The 21,492-nt window shown below is 58.5% G+C and overlaps 2 protein-coding genes across 2 annotated transcripts; one reads left to right on the forward strand and one right to left on the reverse strand.

Annotated features, from left to right (window-relative positions):
• Positions 1-3,275: 3,275 nt before the first annotated feature.
• Positions 3,276-12,602, reverse strand: OPRL1 (opioid related nociceptin receptor 1). Its single transcript, XM_087853931.1, has 4 exons — positions 12,402-12,602; positions 12,291-12,303; positions 5,428-5,783; positions 3,276-5,329 (listed from the first exon to the last, which is right to left on the reverse strand). Exons 1-4 carry the CDS (start codon positions 12,517-12,519, stop codon positions 4,806-4,808), a joined length of 1,011 nt encoding a protein of 336 aa, XP_087710057.1. The 5' UTR covers positions 12,520-12,602; the 3' UTR covers positions 3,276-4,805.
• A 7,360-nt stretch (positions 12,603-19,962) lies between these two features.
• Positions 19,963-20,852, forward strand: LKAAEAR1 (LKAAEAR motif containing 1). The gene is made up of 3 exons (XM_045795474.2): positions 19,963-20,352; positions 20,574-20,696; positions 20,773-20,852. The coding sequence occupies exons 1-3, from the start codon at positions 19,963-19,965 to the stop codon at positions 20,830-20,832; spliced, it is 573 nt and encodes a 190-aa protein (XP_045651430.1). The 3' UTR covers positions 20,833-20,852.
• The last annotated feature ends 640 nt before the right edge of the window (positions 20,853-21,492 follow it).

The raw sequence follows: 21,492 nt of genomic DNA on the forward strand, positions 1-21,492 counted from the left end.
GAAACTTGGAAGCCTGTGCCCCCCTTATGCCTTCCCTTGACCCCCCCCCATGCTGTGGCCTATGCCCCTTTTGTGCCTTCCATGTCTCAGCCTGTGGTCCCCTTAAAACCTGCTGTAGGACCCAGGGCCCTTCTGCCAGGACCTCTGGACACCCACAGTCTAGAAAGGGCATCTGTCACTTGGATGGGCTGGCGTCTGGATCCCTTTCTCCCTGGGGTGTGGCCTGGGACCTAGATTCATCCAGCAGGAGTGCCGTGCTGAACCTCTGGGGGCAGGGTGGAGACACTGAGGTGCTGGCTGCTCAAAGACCATTTTCCGCCAGGAGGGGGGAGGGGAAACAAGTCCCTGAAGACTGCCCTGGTGGGCCTCAGTCAGGCTCCCCACCCTTGGCCCCATGGCTCCCAGCTGGTTCTATGCCTGGTGTTCTAGCTATGCTATTCTGAGTCACGGGCACGGCCCAATACCCTCCGTGGCTCACAGGGGCCCAGACTGGCTGTAGTCCACATGGCGCAGAGCTCTGACCAGTCTGTCCACCTGACATGCAACACCCACCATTCACCACCCCGTGAGGTCACCCCACGGCGCATAGCCACCACTTTTCATATACTCCAGTTTCCCCAGTCACATGGGTCCTCAGAGCTCAGACCCACAACCCTCTCCTCTCTTCTCTCTCAGCCTGAAACAATTCCAATGCCACCTGTGCGCTGTCTCTTCCCTGACAACACTGTCACCTAGTGCTGTATAACAAAGTTCCCCCAAATCTAGCGGCTTACAACATTTCTTATTTCATAGCTCCTGTGGGTCAAGAATTTGGGAGCAGTTCTGGAATGGTTCTGGCTCAGGAACTGTCCTGGAATTACGGTCAGGCCGTGGGCTGAGGCTCCGGTCCCATGAAGGCTGGACGCAGATGCTGCTTCCAAGGAGGCCCCCTCATGTGGTCCCCCAAACAAGGCCTGAGGTCCTCACCACGTGGACTCTCCCCAGGGCTGCTTGGGTGTCCTCCCACGTGGCAGCTGGCCCCACAGGGCGAGCAGGTGGGGAGGGAGAGGCAAAAGGATCGACACCATTTAAGACAGTCTTGGAAGCCATTTGCCACATTCTGTTTATTAGAAGCAAGTCACTAAGCCCAGCCCACACGCAGGGGCTGTGGACATCTTCTAAGCCATCACTAACACCCACATCTCTCCCTGGAAGATTCTGGGTCCTGTTGTCGCACTGCAGTGCGGTCATCCCTCTGCCAGCAGCAGCCCTAATGACTGCCTCCGCAAGGGCCCTGCCCTGCAAGCTTCTCGAGGAGAGGAGCTGAGACTGTCAGTTCCCATCTGAGGTGTGAACAGGTGCGAGGTGCAAATGAGTGAACAGGGCGCAGAAGCAACAAAGGGCAGGGGCTGCGGTTCCTGAGAAGCAGCGGCAACAGGAGGGGAGGGAAGGGGCGCTAGAATAGGAGACCCTGTCCCGGTGTGCCCCTGGCCCCAGCAACGCTGGGAACACCTTGGCCGGACGATCAGGATCAGCCAAGTGGCGCACATATCCGAGGGGAGGGAGGGTCCTCGTGCAAGGGTGAGACCCCAAGGACGGGCGGGCCATGGGCCAGCCAAGACGAGGAGAGGTGAATCTCCACCGAGATCCTGCCCGAGCAAGTTGCGGGGCCCCAGGAAAAGGCCAGCACCCGCCCCCCACCCCAACGCGCTTGTCTCCGCACCCTCCACCGTGACTTCCTGGGATAGGTGGGGCGAGAGGGCTCTGGACTCCTCGCCGTGCGGGCGAGCCCGGCCCTCCCCTCGGGGCCCAAAGCCCGCCGCGGGAGCGGACGTCGGCGCGGAGCTCCCGCGGTCACAGCGCCCCTGGTGGACAAAGTCCAAAGCGGCCGGAGGACCCTCCGCGTCGGCGCAACCCGGCCGCCGACCCCGGCCCCGGCCGCCGCCTTCCCGCACGAACCCGCAAGGCAGGTTTGGCCGTCTTCTGCACAGGCTCAGAGAGGAAGCTGACCAAACTCAGGGGTTGGTGGGGGCAGAGGGGAAGGCGGCGGGGCGGGGGGCCCAGGCGGGGCGGCGGAAGAGGCGGGAGGAAACGGGTCCGAGACGCGGTGGGGGTGGGCGGCGGGCGCGGCGCAGTCCTGCAGAGCGAGGGTTGCGACCCGCTTCCGCCGGCCTGCGGGCTGCTCGCAGGCTCCTCAGCCCAGCCGGCGCGGCGCCTCGACCGCGTCTCCGCACAGGTGCTCACTGCGGGCTTGGCCCTGGACGCGCAGGACGGTCAGCACCCCCAGGACCCCGCCGCCGCCGCCGCCGAAACCGCACGAAGACCTGAGCACTCTTCATGTTCCTGCCGCTGTAGGCCCATCGCCCCCAAATTTCCCTTGATGCTCAGTTTTGTTTTGTTTTTAAGATTTTATTTATTTATTTGACAGAGATAGAGACAGCCAGCGAGAGAGGGAACACAAGCAGGGGGAGTGGGAGAGGAAGAAGCAGGCTCCCAGCGGAGGAGCCTGACGTGGGGCTCGATCCCATAATGCCGGGATCACGCCCTGAGCCGAAGGCAGACGCCTAACCGCTGTGCCACCCAGGCGCCCCGATGCTCAGTTTTTGTTTTAACAGCGAAGTGCCCATCATTAAAACTTGCATTGAACTGTACATTGGCCCATCTGCCCGTGCCAGGACACCTCACCCCGAGCTCGCCCTGGCTGCCCCTCCGACGCCCCTCTTTCTGGGAGGGTCATCCGCCTGGAGGTCAACCTGGACAGAACCGGGTCCACACAGGAGCCAGGAGGCGTGTCCACATCTCAGGGCCACCAAGGGAAGCTGTTCTGCTCATCTTCCATCAAAACTCCCCTTGGGTCCGCTCAAGGAAGGGGAAAGGGGCTGGGACAGGGAGGGGGTGTGCTGAGATTAATGGTCTGAGAAAACCGTGTGACCCAGGGCGAAGAGCACCTTGCACCCTGGATCCACAGGGAACCTCCAGCGGCAGGGGGCAGGATGGAGTTGCAGCAGTTGGTTATTCAAGGAGAAGCTATTTGTGCTGAAGAAAAGGTAACAGACCTCCAGGGAATCATGAACTAACCATGCCCCTCCAAGGGTACTGTCCCCTAAGGGCAGAGCCTGGCCAGGTGAGGAGCTCAGAGCATGAGGGAAGACTCACGACCTCAAGGGCCCCACCCCACGAGAGTCAGAAACACCTGCTCAGTGGGCAGGGATTTATTCTGGCCCCCAGTGACCCCTGGAGGCAGGGTCAGGGTTGGTTACATGTAGGGAAATCACACGAGAGTCAGAAACACCTGCTCAGTGGGCAGGGATTTATTCTGGCCCCCAGTGACCCCTGGAGGCAGGGTCAGGGGTGGTTACATGTAGGGAAATCACACTTGTCGCATGCATAAATACATGAAGGTACGTGTGACACTAGCACAGAGCACAGATCTTTCAGCCTTGTCATGGAAATGCCCCGGCTGTGGCAGCTGCCGTCCCCCGAGCCTCCCAGGGCAGGCAGCACAGCTCCGTCCTTCCCAGGAACGACCCCCCAGAACCCAGGCTCCCTGCGGCAGAAGCCAGCCCAAAATCAGTGCTTCCTATTCTTTGCAGGTGCCTGAGGCCACCTGGCTGAGGTCTGTGGCCCAGCTCACAGGCAGAGGCAGAGTAGTCTTTCAGTGTGGCGAGTATTTCAGTAGTTTATCTGCAGGAAACAGTGTTTGCAAGGCCACCAGACTGCAGCTTCCATCTGCAGACCGGGGAGGGTGCTTCTCCGGTGACCACAGCAGGGAGACCCTCTCCCCCACACAGTGTTCCCACACCGGAGAGTTCTCACACTTGGCTCAAGGAGGCCCTGTTGAGCCCCACCCCTTGTACCAGCGCTGCGTGTGAAGCCACCCTGATGTGGCACCATTTCGGACAAATCCTGGTAACAGGAAGCTCAGGCCTCCCCCGCAGACACCTGGAGGCTTGTAAATGAAGCCAGCTCAGTCACTGGAGAGGCAGAGCAGAACCCATCCTCTTCCAAGTCCACCAGGACCCAGACAGGCGCAGGGCCTGGCCAGCTGCGTAGCTGCTGACCTCCGATTTCAAGAGAGTCAAGGAGGCCCCACGGACCCCTAGACAGAGCACGGCAGAGCGCCCCCAGCACTGCGCAGCCAAGACCAGGCATGCAGGGCTGTTTCAAGAATGACAGAGTGGCCTGAGGTGATCAAGCAGCCCACCGTCCTTCTGAGCCACCTCTGCACATCTGGACAGCCACATCTGTGGCTGATAGCTCTTCGTGCTTCTGGAGTGAAAAGCCTCTCTGAGAAAAGTGGGAGCAGGAGACGAGGACGTGACAGCAGTTGGGGCGCAGGCAAGTCCGAATCAGCAGCTCCAAGCCCCACTCCCACAGATGCCTGCCAGCTCTCCAGGCAGCTCCAAGCTCATCCAGCTGCCCCAAGGAGGGGCTGTAGGGCTCCATGCAGAGAGCACATGGCACAAGGGTGCGGGACTGACACACTGCTGTCACACCTCCAGGTATGTGCATACCAAGAGCACGCAGGGTGCAGCAGGGGAGAGGCCAGAAGAGTCCATGATGGGTAAAGGTGTTGGCGTGGGCTCTGGCCAGGCACATTCACTGGTGGGTGTCCCCTCTCTGCTCCGCACTAGGAGGGCAGCTTTAGTCTGACCTGTCCCATGATGTCACCAGGCCCTCTGGGGCCACAGTGAAGTCCACGAGTCTGACAATGCTCAGGACTCAGGTTGGGTGTCAGCCTAGAGAGCAGTGACCTGGGTGAGCTCCGTGTTGGGTGTTGACGGGCTCTGCGGGCTGACAGGCACCATGGGCAGGTCCACGCCTAGTCATGCGGGCCGTGGTACTGTCTCAGAGGTCTTGCAGGCAAGGGCCACATCCTTGGCAATGCTGCGCACGCGGTCAGACACCTGCATCTCCCGGCGCAGGGCAGGAGCACAGCAGAACTTTCGGAAGCAGGCCTTGAAATTCTCGTCCAAGAAGGCGTAGAGGATGGGGTTGAGGCAGCTGTTGACATAGCCAAGGGCTGTGCAGAAGCGCAGGACAGCCACAGCAGTCTCGCTGCCCGGCTGAACACCCAGCCCTTGGACCAGCACAAAGACCTGCACGGGCGTCCAGCAGCCCACAAACACTGCCACCACCACCAGCACCAGCCGCGTGATGCGCCGCAAGTTCCGGTCCTTCTCTCGGGAGCCAGAGAGCAGGCGGACACCACGCAGCCGCCGGATCATGAGGCTATAGCAGATGGAGATGATGAGCACGGGAATGATGAAGGAGAAGAGGAAGATGCAGATGGCAAACACGGGGCCCCAGTAGTCCTGTGGGGTGGGGATCTCCACCAGACACTCAATCTCTGCGGGGAGAAAAGCAGGGTCAGGGTGGGTAAACCAGGAGGGACCCTCTGGGATCCAGGAGACAACAGCACTGGGGAAGGGGGGCCACCCCACTGACCTTCATCCTCGACCTGTGCCGAGCCCATGATGGCAACAGGAACGCCGACGACAGACGCCAGAGCCCAGATGGCCACGTTGACAGCCTGGGCCTTGCTGGACGTCCGGACATCGAGAGCACGGATGGGGTGGCAGATGGCTACATAGCGGTCCACACTCATGGCAGTCAGTGTGAAGGTGCTGGTGAACATGTTGTAATAGTCGATGGCAATGACTGTCTTGCACAGGGCATTTCCAAACGGCCAGAAACCCAAGAGGACGTCTGTGCCCTGGAAGGGCAGGGTCAGCAGCACCAAAGTGTCTGCCAGGGCCAGGTTAAAGATGTAAATGTTGGTAGCTGTCTTCATCTTGGTGTGTCTGCGGAGAGCACAAGGAGAAGGAAGGCTTCATCCAGTCCCCCTGGCTGGATCTAGCAGCAAAGGCCCAGGGCCCTTCTTATTGCCACCACGAGGAGCACCCAGTCTGAGCCCCTTGTTAAAATGCAGGTTCCTGGGCCAAGAACAAGGGCAGGGAGCCTGGGGGCTTCTGGCACACACAAAAGTGTTCCAAACCCAAAGTCTGGTCTTTGGAAAAGTTGGGTGTGTAGGGTAGCAGAGCACACACCTGACTCCACATGGGAACAAAAGGGTAGGAATCATAAGAAAAAGAACCTGTCCTCCTCCCTCCCTTTCAAGTCTCCTGAAGACCCTTCACGGACTACAAGGTTGGCCCTACAGATACTAGAGGTTTCTAAGGGCTCCAAAGTCTGTAAGAACACAACAACGGCCATCCCAGTCCATGTTGTGGTCTGGTGATAGAGACAGGAAATGGTGACAGGAATGGGAGAGGTGCTAATGAGGTTTGGTTGTATCCAAGGAACAGATCTGAGGACATTATGGCTACTTCATAAATATTTGTTGAATGAATTAATAGTTATGATAGTGGTGATGGTGGTGGTGGAGATGGTAATTATGGTGGTGATGGTAGAGGTGGTAATTGTGATGGCGGTGGTAGAGGTGGTAATTGTGATGGCGGTGGTAGAGGTGGTAATTGTGGTGGCGGTGGTAGAGGTGGTAATTGTGATGGCGGTGGTAGAGGTGGTAATTGTGATGGCGGTGGTAGAGGTGGTAATTGTGGTGGCGGTGGTAGAGGTGGTAATTGTGGTGGCGGTGGTAGAGGTGGTAATTGTGGTGGCGGTGGTAGAGGTGGTAATTATGGTGGTGGTAGAGGTGGTAATTGTGGTGGCGGTGGTAGAAGTGGTAATTGTGGTGGCGGTGGTAGAGGTGGTAATTGTGGTGGCGGTGGTAGAGGTGGTAATTATGGTGGTGGTAGAGGTGGTAATTGTGGTGGCGGTGGTAGAGGTGGTAATTGTGATGGTGGTGGTAGAGGTGGTAATTGTGATGGTGGTAGAGGTGGTAATTGTGGTGGCGGTGGTAGAGGTGGTAATTGTGGTGGCGGTGGTAGAGGTGGTAATTATGGCGGTGGTAGAGGTGGTAATTGTGGTGGCGGTGGTAGAGGTGGTAATTGTGGTGGCGGTGGTAGAGGTGGTAATTATGGCGGTGGTAGAGGTGGTAATTGTGGTGGCGGTGGTGGAGGTGGTAATTGTGGTGGCGGTGGTGGAGGTGGTAATTGTGGTGGCGGTGGTGGAGGTGGTAATTGTGGTGGCGGTGGTGGAGGTGGTAATTGTGGTGGCGGTGGTAGAGGTGGTAATTGTGGTGGCGGTGGTGGAGGTGGTAATTGTGGTGGCGGTGGTGGAGGTGGTAATTGTGGTGGCGGTGGTGGAGGTGGTAATTGTGGTGGCGGTGGTGGAGGTGGTAATTGTGATGGCGGTGGTGGAGGTGGTAATTGTGGTGGCGGTGGTAGAGGTGGTAATTGTGGTGGCGGTGGTAGAGGTGGTAATTGTGGTGGCGGTGGTAGAGGTGGTAATTGTGGTGGCGGTGGTAGAGGTGGCAATTGTGGTGGCGGTGGTGGAGGTGGCAATTGTGGTGGCGGTGGTGGAGGTGGTAATTGTGGTGGCGGTGGTGGAGGTGGTAATTATGGTGGCGGTGGTAGAGGTGGTAATTGTGGTGGCGGTGGTAGAGGTGGTAATTGTGATGGTGGTGGTAGAGGTGGTAATTGTGGTGGCGGTGGTAGAGGTAATTGTGGTGGCGGTGGTAGAGGTGGTAATTGTGGTGGCGGTGGTAGAGGTGGTAATTGTGATGGTGGTGGTAGAGGTGGTAATTGTGGTGGCGGTGGTAGAGGTGGTAATTGTGGTGGCGGTGGTGGAGGTGGTAATTGTGGTGGCGGTGGTAGAGGTGGTAATTATGGTGGTGGTAGAGGTGGTAATTGTGGTGGCGGTGGTAGAGGTGGCAATTGTGGTGGCGGTGGTGGAGGTGGCAATTGTGGTGGCGGTGGTGGAGGTGGTAATTGTGGTGGCGGTGGTGGAGGTGGCAATTGTGGTGGCGGTGGTGGAGGTGGCAATTGTGGTGGCGGTGGTGGAGGTGGCAATTGTGGTGGCGGTGGTGGAGGTGGCAATTGTGGTGGCGGTGGTGGAGGTGGCAATTGTGGTGGCGGTGGTGGAGGTGGCAATTGTGGTGGCGGTGGTGGAGGTGGCAATTGTGGTGGCGGTGGTGGAGGTGGCAATTGTGGTGGCGGTGGTGGAGGTGGCAATTGTGGTGGCGGTGGTGGAGGTGGCAATTGTGGTGGCGGTGGTGGAGGTGGCAATTGTGGTGGCGGTGGTGGAGGTGGCAATTGTGGTGGCGGTGGTGGAGGTGGCAATTGTGGTGGCGGTGGTGGAGGTGGCAATTGTGGTGGCGGTGGTGGAGGTGGCAATTGTGGTGGCGGTGGTGGAGGTGGCAATTGTGGTGGCGGTGGTGGAGGTGGCAATTGTGGTGGCGGTGGTGGAGGTGGCAATTGTGGTGGCGGTGGTGGAGGTGGCAATTGTGGTGGCGGTGGTGGAGGTGGTAATTGTGGTGGCGGTGGTGGAGGTGGCAATTGTGGTGGCGGTGGTAGAGGTGGCAATTGTGGTGGCGGTGGTGGAGGTGGCAATTGTGGTGGCGGTGGTGGAGGTGGTAATTGTGGCGGTGGTAGAGGTGGCAATTGTGGTGGCGGTGGTGGAGGTGGTAATTGTGGTGGCGGTGGTGGAGGTGGTAATTATGGTGGTGGTAGAGGTGGCAATTGTGGTGGCGGTGGTAGAGGTGGCAATTGTGGTGGCGGTGGTAGAGGTGGCAATTGTGGTGGCGGTGGTGGAGGTGGCAATTGTGGTGGCGGTGGTGGAGGTGGCAATTGTGGTGGCGGTGGTGGAGGTGGCAATTGTGGTGGCGGTGGTGGAGGTGGCAATTGTGGTGGCGGTGGTGGAGGTGGCAATTGTGGTGGCGGTGGTGGAGGTGGCAATTGTGGTGGCGGTGGTGGAGGTGGCAATTGTGGTGGCGGTGGTGGAGGTGGCAATTGTGGTGGCGGTGGTGGAGGTGGCAATTGTGGTGGCGGTGGTGGAGGTGGCAATTGTGGTGGCGGTGGTGGAGGTGGCAATTGTGGTGGCGGTGGTGGAGGTGGCAATTGTGGTGGCGGTGGTGGAGGTGGCAATTGTGGTGGCGGTGGTGGAGGTGGCAATTGTGGTGGCGGTGGTGGAGGTGGCAATTGTGGTGGCGGTGGTGGAGGTGGCAATTGTGGTGGCGGTGGTGGAGGTGGCAATTGTGGTGGCGGTGGTGGAGGTGGCAATTGTGGTGGCGGTGGTGGAGGTGGCAATTGTGGTGGCGGTGGTGGAGGTGGCAATTGTGGTGGCGGTGGTGGAGGTGGCAATTGTGGTGGCGGTGGTGGAGGTGGCAATTGTGGTGGCGGTGGTGGAGGTGGCAATTGTGGTGGCGGTGGTGGAGGTGGCAATTGTGGTGGCGGTGGTGGAGGTGGTAATTGTGGTGGCGGTGGTGGAGGTGGTAATTGTGGTGGCGGTGGTGGAGGTGGTAATTGTGGTGGCGGTGGTGGAGACAACAGTGATGGTCGTAGTGATGATGGAGGTAGTAGAGGTGGGAGTAGTAATGGGGTGGTGATAGTGTTGGCAGCGGCAACACCAGAGATGACAATGTTCCGTGTCAGTTAAGCTGCCATAAAGGAACCTGGGGTCAGTTCTGTGTCTTAGAGAGGGATTAGGAATAAGCACAAGCAGGCCTTCATGATGACCAAAGAACAGACACCTGTGCCAAGCTCTTCACATGGATTTTATCTCATTTAAGATTTCAAAAATGCTATTTTGATCCCCCACTCTATGCAGAAGGACACGTAGGCTCAGAGGATCTAAATGGTCTTGAAAAGAGCTGGTGAAAACGCAGAGAGGATCAAGAGAACTAAAGACGAGCCACAGACAGGAGGAAAGACTTGCCAAAGACACATCTGATACAGGACTGCTGTCAAGAATATACAAAGAACTCTTAAAACTCAACGATAAGAAAACAGACAACCTGGGGCACCTGGTTGCTCCATCAGTGGAAGTCTAACTCTTGGTTTCGGCTCAGGTCATGAGCTCAGGGTCCTGGAATCAAGACCCACCTTGGGCGCCATGCTCAGCGGGGAGTCTGCTTGAGATTTTCTCTCCCTCTCTCTCTCTCTCTCTCTCTCAAAAAAAAAAAAAAAGGGCCAAAGACTGTAACAGATACATCACCAGTTAGAACAACAGCAAGATACTACTACACACCTCTTAGAACGGGCCACGTCCAGAACACGGACCCCAAAGCCTGGTGAGTGTGTGGGGCAGCAGGAACTCTCACTGGTTGCCGGTGGGAATGCAAACTGGCGCAGCCACTTTGGAAGACAGGCTGGTGGTTTCTTACCAAGCTAAACACGCTCTTACATACAATCCAGCAATCACACGCCTGGATATTTACCCAAAGGAGTTGAAAACTTGTATCTGCATAAAAACCTACATAGAGAGGTTTACAGCAGCTGTATTCATTGCCCAAACTTGGAAGCAACCAAGACGTCCTTCAGAAGTGATGGATTAGTAAACTGTGGTAGATCCAGAAAGTTGAATATTATTCAGTGATGAAATGAGCTATTGGGGGTGCCTGGGTGGCTCAGTTGGTTAAGCGTCTGCCTTCGGCTCAGGTCATGATCCCGGGGTCCTGGGATCAAGCCCCACATTGGGCTCCCTGCTCAGCGGGGAGTCTGCTTCTCCCTCTCCCTCTGTCCCTCCCCCCTCCACTCGTGTTCTCTCTCCCTCTCTCTCTCTCTCTCATGAATAAATTTTTAAAAACCTTTTTAAAAAATGAGCTATTAAGCCGTGAAAGGACACGGAGGAACCTTAAATATATACCGCTAAGTGAGAGAAGCCAATCTCAGAAAGCTACACACTGTACGGTTCCAGCTGCATGACATTCTGGAAAAGGCAGAACTATGGAGACAGTGCAAAGATCAGCGGCTGTCGGGGCTGGGGGGTGAGGAGGGTTGAGCAGGCAGAGCACAGAGCGTTCGCAGGGCAGCGAGACTGTTCTGTGTGAGACTAAATGGGGGACACACGGCGTTTCGTATTTGTCAGAACCCATAGAACGTACACCAAGAGTGAACCATAGTGTCAGCTATGGACCTTGTGTGATAGGATGTGTCAGTGTAGGGTCGGCTGTAAAACTGAGTTGTAATTAATTATAAAATGCACTATTCTAGTGGGGATGTTGGTAACAGGGGAGACTATGCATGTGGGGGGACAGAGGGTATGTGGGAAATCTCTGTCCTTTCCTCTCAATTTTGCTTTTAACCTAAAACCGCTCTAAAAAAATAAAATCTCTTAAGAAGGGCGGGGCTTAGAACCGGTGTCTCTGACTCCTGAGGCAGCCGACCCCAGTCCACAGGCTCAGAATACGTACCCCGCACGTCAGTCTCTCTGGGGACCTTCCCTGTTTGCTCTCATCAGGACGTGGCTCTGAGTCTGGATGCCCCAGGGCAGAGGAGAGATGCACAGAAGCCGTGACGACGGGAAGAGTGAACAAGACCACCACAGGTTGGGGCACTTGTCAGCCACACACACCCTCCAGGCACAGAGGGGCATGAGTCCAGCCCCCGGGGTCAGCCCTGGGGACGGACAGCCGTTCTTCCTGGCCCCTTGCGTGAGCATGTGCACCATATTCACCAACACACACACCTTGCACATGTCCATGTGCACACCCACACGGACACACACCGGTTTTTACACATACGAGCACTCACGCATACATGTGCACACTCACGCCCGTATGTACATGTGAACGTGCTCATATATGCGTGTCCGGCTTTAAGGTACACGTGTGTGCACACATGTACACCATGCAGCACGCTAACTCATATGTGCGCACTCTCGCACATACATGTGTGTGCACTAACAGTTGTGTGCCCACCCACGTGTGTGCATTCACACATCGGTGTGCGCACGTGTGTGTCCATGCTTGTACCTGTATGTACACATGAACACACACATAACTCATGCACATCCTCGCACTGTCCCCATGCTGTTCCCCTACGATGTCCCCCATCGGGCAGTCTGGCCACCCCTCCTGATTCCACAGGCTTTCCCAGTCTGAGCACCAGCAGATGCTGGAGTCAGCCCAGACCCCAGCAGTGACGATGGAGCCCTGGAGCCGAAGGGAAGGGGATTTGGGCACCAGCCCAGCAAGCGCCCTGGAACAGGACGAGAGCTGCATCTCAGGGTCACTGTGAGATCCGTGAGATGCTCACACGGTGGCTCCGCAAGGAGCTGGGCCCACAGCTCGGATCAGGGAGGGTTACCTGTCAGGAGTCAGGGTGATGTTCCACCTGGGACACGGCTGCACCCTCCCTCCTCCCCACTGCCAGGACCATGGTGAGCAGGGCGGATCCTTTCCTCTCCCTCCCCCCCTCGTCAGGTGCCCCAACCATGAAGACGTGAGCATCCAGGGCCTCAGGACTGACCCTGACCCTGACGCTGCCCGACAGGGTGAGCAGACACTGAATGGGCCAAGTGTGAGATCTCTGCGTGCCAGGCCCCCAAACAGCCCCGCCTGCTTCCCCTCGGCAGCCTACCTGAGGATGACGTACATGACGAGGCAGTTCCCCAGCAGTCCCCCGATGCAGACGGCCAGGTAAAGCCCCACGATGGTGACCTTGAGCCCGAGGGGCAGAAAGGCGCTGTGGCTGGCATTGAGCAGCAGGTCGGGGGGCAGCAGGCTGTGGTTGGGGCTCAGGAGGGACAGGTTGCCCTGCAGGTGGCTGCTGTAGAGGGCCTCCCAGAACGGGGCAGGGAAGAGGGACTCCATGCCACCTCCCTGTGTGTAAAGCCACCTGGTACCTGGGAGAGAACAGGAACACATGACCACAGCCCCCGACACCCGCCCAGCTTGGAGGCCTCCAAGCACAGTGTGTGCGGCCCACCAGGCACGTGGACCCCCCCGACAGCCATAGACACGGAGGCACACACAGAAACAATGGAGACAAGCAGACACGTATGCACAGACAGGGACACATGTAGAGGCGTGTGTGCAGACAAGGACACGGTCTCGTTCGGCTTCAGACTCCCCCCAGGGACGTGCGGACGTAGTTATGCAGTTACACACCGAGACACGTGTCCACCCACAGGGACTCATGGACACACGGCCATCCATGTGCGCACACCGCCCACAGACATGTCCAAACCTGGCCTCATGCGCACACAGGCACAAAAGGGACGGAGACACACCCAGAAACCCCTGGGACGCAGGACACAGGCTGACCAAGCACACGACTTCCTCCTGCCCCTCCCCAGTCCTGCCTGAGGGCTGCAGTCTGTCCAGAGCCGACCCCCGACCCCCGACCCCCCGCAGCTTAGGCCTTACCGTGGCAACCTCCGTGGGAGCCGAGGCTGTGGAGACCGTAACCCTCAGCGCCGGCGGAGCAGGGCGGGGGTCCCACTGCCGCCTCAGCAGCCGATCTGCATGGGGCTGCCGCAGGAGCGTGGAGCGGCTGCTTGCCAGTCGCTGCCAGACCAGACGTGGCAGCCTAGCGGAGCCGGGGGATGGGGTGGAGACTGCCGCTCCCGAGGAGGAGGGGCCGCGCAGGCTGGAGGAGGGGGCCACAGGGAAGGGGGGTGGCCAGGCCCCACACTGGATGTCCTGTGGACAGAACCAAGGACCAGGGCACACACTTAGAGATGAACAACAGAGACAGGCTCCCACACACAGACGCAGGGACGCAGATGAACACAGGAACTGAGTCAAGGGACAGACATACACACAAGGACACACACACCAACATGGGACAGAGGCAAGATGCATAGACTGGGACGCAGAGGTGGGGCCTCATCTAACACACGGAGACACTGCCTCGGGCGACTCAGACCAGCCTCGGTTGGCATTCTGTGCCCAAAACGGCACCCTCAGCTGGTCTCCCAGGGGAACTGAGCTGCGGCAGGCCAATAGGTGGGTGGGTACACAGCAGTGCCCCTGCCTGGCCAGGCCTAAGTGGATCAGAGCCTTGTGCACAGGCAGGATGTCTTGACCCCACCGTGCACTGCTGTGTGCCTGCTGCGTGCCCCACACGCCCATCATGAACACACACTCATCCGTCCCCACCACACCAGGTCACTGCCATCAGCATCACCTCTGTGCAGACAAGAGCATTAAGCCCCAACATTGTGAAGCCGCCTGTCGAAGTGGCAGAGACAGGCTCAAACCCAGATCCATCTGCCACTTTGAGGCACACCAAAGGTGTCTCTGCCACAGCTGGGTCCCAGAGCAACATCTGAGCATCACTCCCTCACAGCCTGGGCCCCCAGAACCTATGCAGCTAAACACCTCCCGTGGAGCAGCCTCCTTCCCAGCACTGGGGTCACATGCCATGGGGGTGACCCCTGAGGGGAGTCATCAGCCTCGAAGTCATGGGGTCCTTCTTCCTGCACAGGCTCTACTCACATAGCCCAGACCCTGCTTGGAGCACCCGTCTCCAAGCATGGGGACCTGGTTGCTAGGCGACTGGCAGCAGCGTTGCTAGGATACCTGGCAAATCAGGAGAGGACAGAGCAGGCAGATGCCCTAGGACTCAGCATCCCAAGATCTCCCCCAGGACTTACCTCTGTATCTTCACTGCCGCTGATTCAGGGACAGTATGGAGATACAGGGCACGACCACAGAGACACTCACTCGGGACACGCAGACACACACAGCTTCACACGCCTGCGAACACACACAAAGGTGCCCAAATAGACACACGAGTGAACACACAAGCATGGGTGTATGCTCAGAAATGCACACACTCGCAGGCACAAACACATGGGCCACACACGCATGAGCCCACACCAGCATGCACTCGAGACACGATAGACAGGAGAGCACGGGCAGACACACAGATCAAGGCCTTCAGACTGCCAGGAGGCACACATGCGCACCACACTCTCCAGCTGGCAGAGCTTGAAGCAGGACCCTGCTGACCAGCAGGGACAGGAGCCCAAGGAGGCTTGCCCTCCTGCAGCCTCCCCTCGCTGGGCTCACCAAGGTCTGAGCAGCCAAGTCCAGTCCCTCGTGCCCCAGCTGCCTGTGCCCACCTGCCCACTCAGGAGCCTACAGAGCTGCATTCCACGGTGGCCTTCAGTGGCCTCCCCGCTCAGGCACAGACTAGGAAAAGCGGGGGTGGGGGGCGTGAGGCTGGTCTGGAAAGACGTCCCATGTGATTGCACCCAGTGGGCCTGGCACAAAGGACAGCAGAGGCATATCCCTGGCCCCTCACAGGGACAGTCTTGGCCAAAGGACAGGCTCGGTCACCTGGCTCGTGGGTGGTCAGCCTGGGAGGCTGACTATACTCTCTGGACCGTGACGTTTCCCACAAAGGGAGCTGGCCGCACAGAGGACACAACCCAGGCCTCTCTGGGCCCTTGAGGAGCCAGAGTAAGACCCAGAACATATGTGTCACACACAGGACAGCAGGGGACTCATTATGCGAGAGAGCATTTGTGTCCCAGCAGGACACCCTCAAACACATGTCACATGCAGGCAAAACAAAACACACAGGTGATGTGGAAATGTGGGGGTTTGGAGACGACAGCCAAGAAAGAATTCTTAAGACATCTTCAATCGAGAAAGGTGTGTTTATTAAAGCACGGGGACAGGACCCGTGGGCACAAACAGCTGCACCGGGCCTGTGAGGAGCCGTTGATTATACACTTTGAAGTTGGGAGGAGGGTGGGGACACACAAGCCTCCAAGGTATTTTGGATGCAAGGTTTCCAGGACCTTGAGGGGGTAGCTATCGTTAGGAAAGGGTCATTTATTACTGACTTGTAAACCCTCAGTCATGAGACCCTTCCGAGATGTATATCGGTGGGTCATATGCTCGGGGGATGATTGCCAACGTACATCTTGGGGGTAGAGAGAAAGGAACTTTCCAAGGGAATTTCCATATGTTTAAAGTAGACCTCAGGGGCGCCTGGGTGGCTCAGTTGGTGAAGCGACCGACTCTTGATTTCAGCTCAGGTCATGATCTCAGTGTCATGAGATCGAGCCCCACGTCCAGCTCCCTGCTGAGTGGGGAGCCTGCTTGGGACCCTCTTCTCTCCCTCCCCCTCTACCCCTCCCTGCCACCCCCACCCACCCTGCTTGCACACCCTCTCTTTCTCTCAAAAAAAAAAAAAAAAAAAAGTAGACTCCCAGGATCCTGGGGGCCGAGCTAAGATTGCCTTTTGCCCTCAGCAAAATGCCCACATCCAGGCAGCTGAGTTCCCAGAGGAAGGTCTGCCTGTTTCAAGGACTTGTCAGTGGGCTGTAAGTAGTAGGACGTTTAATTTTTCTTTGGCCTTTGTTTCCCACATCACAGGGAAACCAGGGACAGCCCAAGACACGCAGCTCCCGTGAATGAGCACAGAATTCGTGTCCACAAACCGTGGCTAGAGCTGCCTGGCTGCGCTCAGGAGTCATGGCATTTGGGGCAGGACCTGGTCCCGGAGAGAATTACACCCACAAAGCGGGGCGGATGCACTTTACTCTTGCCCAGTGAGCCAGAGCCCAGAAACGCCAGCACTCACAGACCCAGGCAGGCATGCTGTCTGCTCCCTTCCGTCGGCTTGCTTCCCTGGGCTGGGCTCAGGGGTCCCCATACAGTCACCGGAAGCCTCACACAGAACAGCCGCTCTGGGGCAGGTTAGCCCATTTGTGCTGTTAAAAAGTGAAATGATTTTAACGATTCTGAGTTTCATCATAATAAATTAGTTTGTGTGATTTTAACCGTATCATAGTTATAAAAGACAACAGGAGAATTGAGTTTTGTGTGGATTTTCAATATAATGTTAAATTCTGTAGTCATTTAATAAAGCTTTGAATTTTATTTTGGGGTTTTATTTTCAGGCTTTGGAGCCAACCAACATGCTTTTAGATCTCAGCATTTCCATCACCCCTTGAAAAACACATGAATCCTGGACACAGAAATAGATGGAAGACACCTCCCTGGTGGTCTCTCCCAGGTGCTGGGCCCCAGACACACAGGAAGCACCTCCCCCATCCCCCCAGAGAACCACAAGGTGTGGGGAGAAGCTGGAAGAAACTACTTTCAGGGATGTGAGCTGTGTGGGCACCAAGCCCTCGGAGGATTTGGGAGGAAGGCTACCAAAATTTTTCCATCCTACAAAAACAGAGGGAAAGTTACAAGTCCCTTCTTCCAGGAAAGCATGACCCCACTTGCCCTCTAAAACCCACTCCACTGCCAGGAGCCAGCAAGCAATTCCCCTGGCCCGGACCAGGGAAGCCGAGAGGAGAACCCAGACCCCCGTCTCCCCTTCTGCGAGCCCTCCTGGCCCAGACCAGGGAAGCTGAGAGAAGAGCCCAGACCCCTGTCTCCCAGAACTCACCAGTGTGGGAGCACAGAGCTGAGCCAGAAGCAGCCCCTCCCTGGGCTATATGTATCCAGGAGGCCTGCCTGGAGGAGGATGCCTGTTAGGTCGGACCCCCCCCTAAGCCCTCACTGCTTCTGGATCCCAGAGACCTTTGTCTTCAACAAGCCCCAAGGTCTGTGCTGAATCCCAAGGCCCAGGCCACACCCCAAAGGCCCATGCTGGGCAGGAACAGGCAGCACACAGGGGCTTGTGCCAAGGCTTGGGGGCTGGAAGGATGGACAGTCGTTCTGTGCAGCTTGGGGCTGGCGCGGACTCTGGGATATAGGGGCACAAAGTCATAGTTTACCTTTTCACCAGGAAGCCAGAGCAAGCTTCCAAAAACCATGTGAACAATCAACAAGGTCCCGCACAAAGGCCAGAACCTCCGCTGAGACCCCAGCCCCAAAGCCAGGATAGTTCCCACCTCAGGGCAGCAGGTCCTAAGCCCCCAAGCCCTTGGCACACATCCATGAATGAAGGGGACAGTTGTGTAGGCACCATGGAAGTCACCCATGCATTCACGATTATGGACTTAATGCACTAACTTTGGCCTAATGTGAACTGTAGCATGACCGTACGAATTCATGAATTCTAGGATAAACTGATGAGTTGCATGAGTGAGTTGTAGAATTCATACATTGAGAAGTGAATTGGTTATAAAATAGTATGAAATTAACAAATACACAAATAGATCACAGAAATCTAAGTCCCAGGACCCAGAAATTTGGGGTTCAGCAAACGTGGCTCTGGGATCATGCAGGACCACCGAGACCCCAGACTTGCCCTGGAAGAGGTGAGGATCCTGAGCCCTACCCCAGTTTCCCTTTCCTGTGAACAACAGCAGCTGTGGGAGCCCTTTTGGGTGATGCATCAGGGAAAACATATCAGACAGGAAGGTCTCATAAGCTGTGCCCTCTGCTCCCAAAACTAGCCCCCCAAAGACCTCTCCAGCCAGGAAGCTGGGCTCACAGACCCCAAAAGAGTGCATTTGGGGCCGGAGGAAGGAAAGAAAGGGCACCCGGGCTGGAAAAACTGGCAGTCACCTCCTCCAGCCCGGAAGGGGCCAGGACAACCTCGGGCATTTCACCCCTTGAATTGAGGCACCCTCCAAGCACCACCCCCCACCCCCACCCCCCAAGCACCACCCCCCCACCCCCACCCGCCAAGCACCACCCCCACCCCCACCCCCACCCCCCCACCCACCCCCACACCCACCCCCACCCCCACCCCCACCCCCCCACCCCCACCACCCCCACCCCCCACCCACCCACCCCACCCCCACCCCACCACCCCCACCACCCCCACCACCCCCACCCCCACCACCCCCCACCACACCACCCCCCACCACCCCCCACCACCCCCAACACCCCACCACCCCCACCCCCCACCCCCCCGACCCCCCACCCCCACCCCCCACCCCCACCCCCACCCCCCAAGCACCACCACCCACCCCCACCCCCACTTCCCCCCTGCTCTGCTCAGGCCCCTCCTCCCCAGGGACAGCCCTGCTTTCCCGTCCCACCGTGGTGGTGGGGGTGGGGGCCTCGGAACTCCTGGTTGCCAGGCAACCGCGTCTACAAGCCCCAGTGAGTCAGGGCTCAGTTGGAGGCTCAGACCCTAGAAAGCAGAAAGTATGGGGTGTAGGGAAGCGGGACGTGGAAGGGGGAGGAGGGCCAGGCCCTCCACCGCTGTAGCTAAGAATGGGGTGGGGAAGCGAGCTGGCCACCAGCAGATGCACTTTGTGGCTCTGCCTCCCATCCACAGTGGGCCAGGATGTGGCCCAGGGTCTGGGGCCTGAGGTGCTGTGGGCTAGGAAAGAGCCCGCAGGCTGAGCCAGGACCCTAGGGGCATTTCTCTCTCCCCACTTGTGGGCCCTAACTGGTCTATCACCACCCTGGGCTCTGCTCTCCCCTCCTCCTTCTAGACCCAGCAGGGGACAGGCTAGTAGCACAGGGCCCTCCCACCATCACCACCCCACCCCACCTTGGGCAGCAAGCCAGCTGTCCATTCTGCTTTCAGAGTCCCTGGCACACATGTGGGACCTCCCACAGACACACAGACTGACCCCCACACACACACACATCTCTGCCCACCCTCTCCGTCTCCAGCCCCTAACACTAAGACAGATGTGCCTAGGCCGGGGCTGGCAGACTAGAGCAGCCCTGGGGTTCCAGTGGGGTGGGGGTTTGCTGAGGGACTGGTAACTACAGACATGGGGGACTGGGGCACATCAAGGGTCCCAGAATTGTGGGGAAGGGTCTACAAAGTGTCACCCAGATCAGTCTAACATGGTCTCCATCCCTGCGTAGGGCCAGAGGTCAACTCAGGGGTCTCAGGATTTTCTCAGCGGATAAAGAAACAGCCCGTGGGCAGGAAGGGAATTTCCTGAAACTAAGTGAATCAGAAATTTCTGGCTGACTGCAAGGATAAATAGGACGTGCGCTAGGCTCGCCCAAAGGTGCAGAGGCTGGGGGCGCCTGGGTGGTGCGGTCGGTTAACCGACTCTTGGTTTCTGCTGAAGTCGAGATTGATGGGCGAGGGGCTTCCCGCTCAGCGTGGGAATCTGCTTAATCTCTCTCTTTGCTCTTCGTCCCCCCCTCCCCCGCCCTCAAATACGTAGATATAAATCTTAAAGAAAAAAAAAAGGCGCAGAGGCTGGAGGAGCAGGACCTAAAGCCCTGGAATCTAGAGCGGCCAGGCCAGAGGGGCTGGTAGGTGACCAATGGGACTCACTCTTCCCTCGGCAGGGCCCAGGATGCCGTCGCCAGCGGGGAAGGAGGCTGCGCGCAGGGGCCCGCGGGAGCGAACAGGAAAGGGGTCCCGTGAGGAGCGAGCCAAGGGGCCGCCCGCCGCGGAGCCCCCCGCGCGGGGTTGGGCCCTATCGCTGGAGGGACTGGCGGCCATGCGCCCCCCGCAGCGTCGCCGCCACCTGCTCTTCGGGGACCTGCTTGAGGACGTGGGCACGGCCGCCTCCATCTTCCCCCGCGAGTCGGTGGAGCTCGGGTACCGCATGCCCGACCCGCGCGCGTGGACGCAGTCGCTGGAGCCGCCCGCGGTGCGCCAGGACCTGCTCCTCGGCGTCCTCAAGGCAGCCGAGGCCCGAGGACGCATCCGTGCCCTGCGGCTGCGCTACATCCGCATGCGGGTGAGGCCGGGGGCCGGAAGGAAGGGGCGCGCAGGCGGCAAGGTTGCGGGGCAGACGGAGTGGGGAGACCGGCCCCGGTCCGCTGAGGAAAGGAGTGTGTGGGGATGGGTCAAACGGCGGGCGGGACCGGCCCGGGCGCCCCGCAGGAGGGGGCGGGCGGAGCCAGACACAACAACCCGTAGACTCAGAAACACCCCCGACCCGCACCCCGCGACCCGCAGGCGGAGGAGATCTCGCTCCTCATCCTGCAGCAGAAGTCCGCGCGCGCCGCCATCCGGCTGGAGCTGTTCCTGCCGCCGCAGCTGAAGCCAACGCGAATCCCGGACCCCTTGGACCGTCAAGAGGTGCCCACAGGCCCGGGAAGGGGGAGGGGGGCGCCCGCCTCCCCGCACACCTGGCCCCAGCCCCTCTCACCCACAGAGGAGGCGCGTGGAGACCATCCTAGAGGAGAAAGTTGATGGCAGCATCTTCCCACGTTGACTGGGACCCACAGTGGGGGAAGGCGCCCCACCCTCCCACATAAAGTTCTCATTGTCCAAGAGCCCCCTGGTCGTGACGCTGCCTCTGTCCAGGTTCCCTCCCCGGGAGGGAAGGGGAGAGTATGTGTGCTGCCTCCCCCGCATCCGGTGTCACAGACATCTGGATACTAGAGCAGGGCCTTTCCAACAAAGCCAGCAGTCAGGAGTCAGAGTAACAGAGGACGCAGGTAATCCCTCAAATCCCGCACTGCCCCCCTCAGGCAGCCTGGTGCCCTGCAAGTCTCTGAGAGCCCCCGGTCTGAGGGCGCAGGAGGGAGAATTGCGCGGGGCAACTGTCACAACCCCAGAGTGAAGGGCAAACTCAGGGAGAACGTGGGACCCAAGTGGAACCCCAGATTGTAGGTCATTCCATCAGGGATCAGAGAGGAGGGTGCCATTCTGGGCAGGACGAGTGACTGCACAAGCCAAGGGTGGCCTTTGGAGCCGGCTGTGCCCGGGAGGTCCTCCAGGGGACTGAGCCTGGGGGAGACTGGGGAAAGGGAGACTGCCGGAGGAAGGCCCCTACTTCTCCAGACAGAAAGTCACCTTTTCATTCTGAATGAGTTCCCCGGCTCTGCTCCATCCCTTACACACAGACACACATATACAGGAAGGAAACCAC

This window comes from Ursus americanus, chromosome 22 (assembly GCF_024610735.1).
Source record: "Ursus americanus isolate L20-20 chromosome 22, mUrsAme1.1.p, whole genome shotgun sequence".
Taxonomy (NCBI): domain Eukaryota; kingdom Metazoa; phylum Chordata; class Mammalia; order Carnivora; family Ursidae; genus Ursus; species Ursus americanus.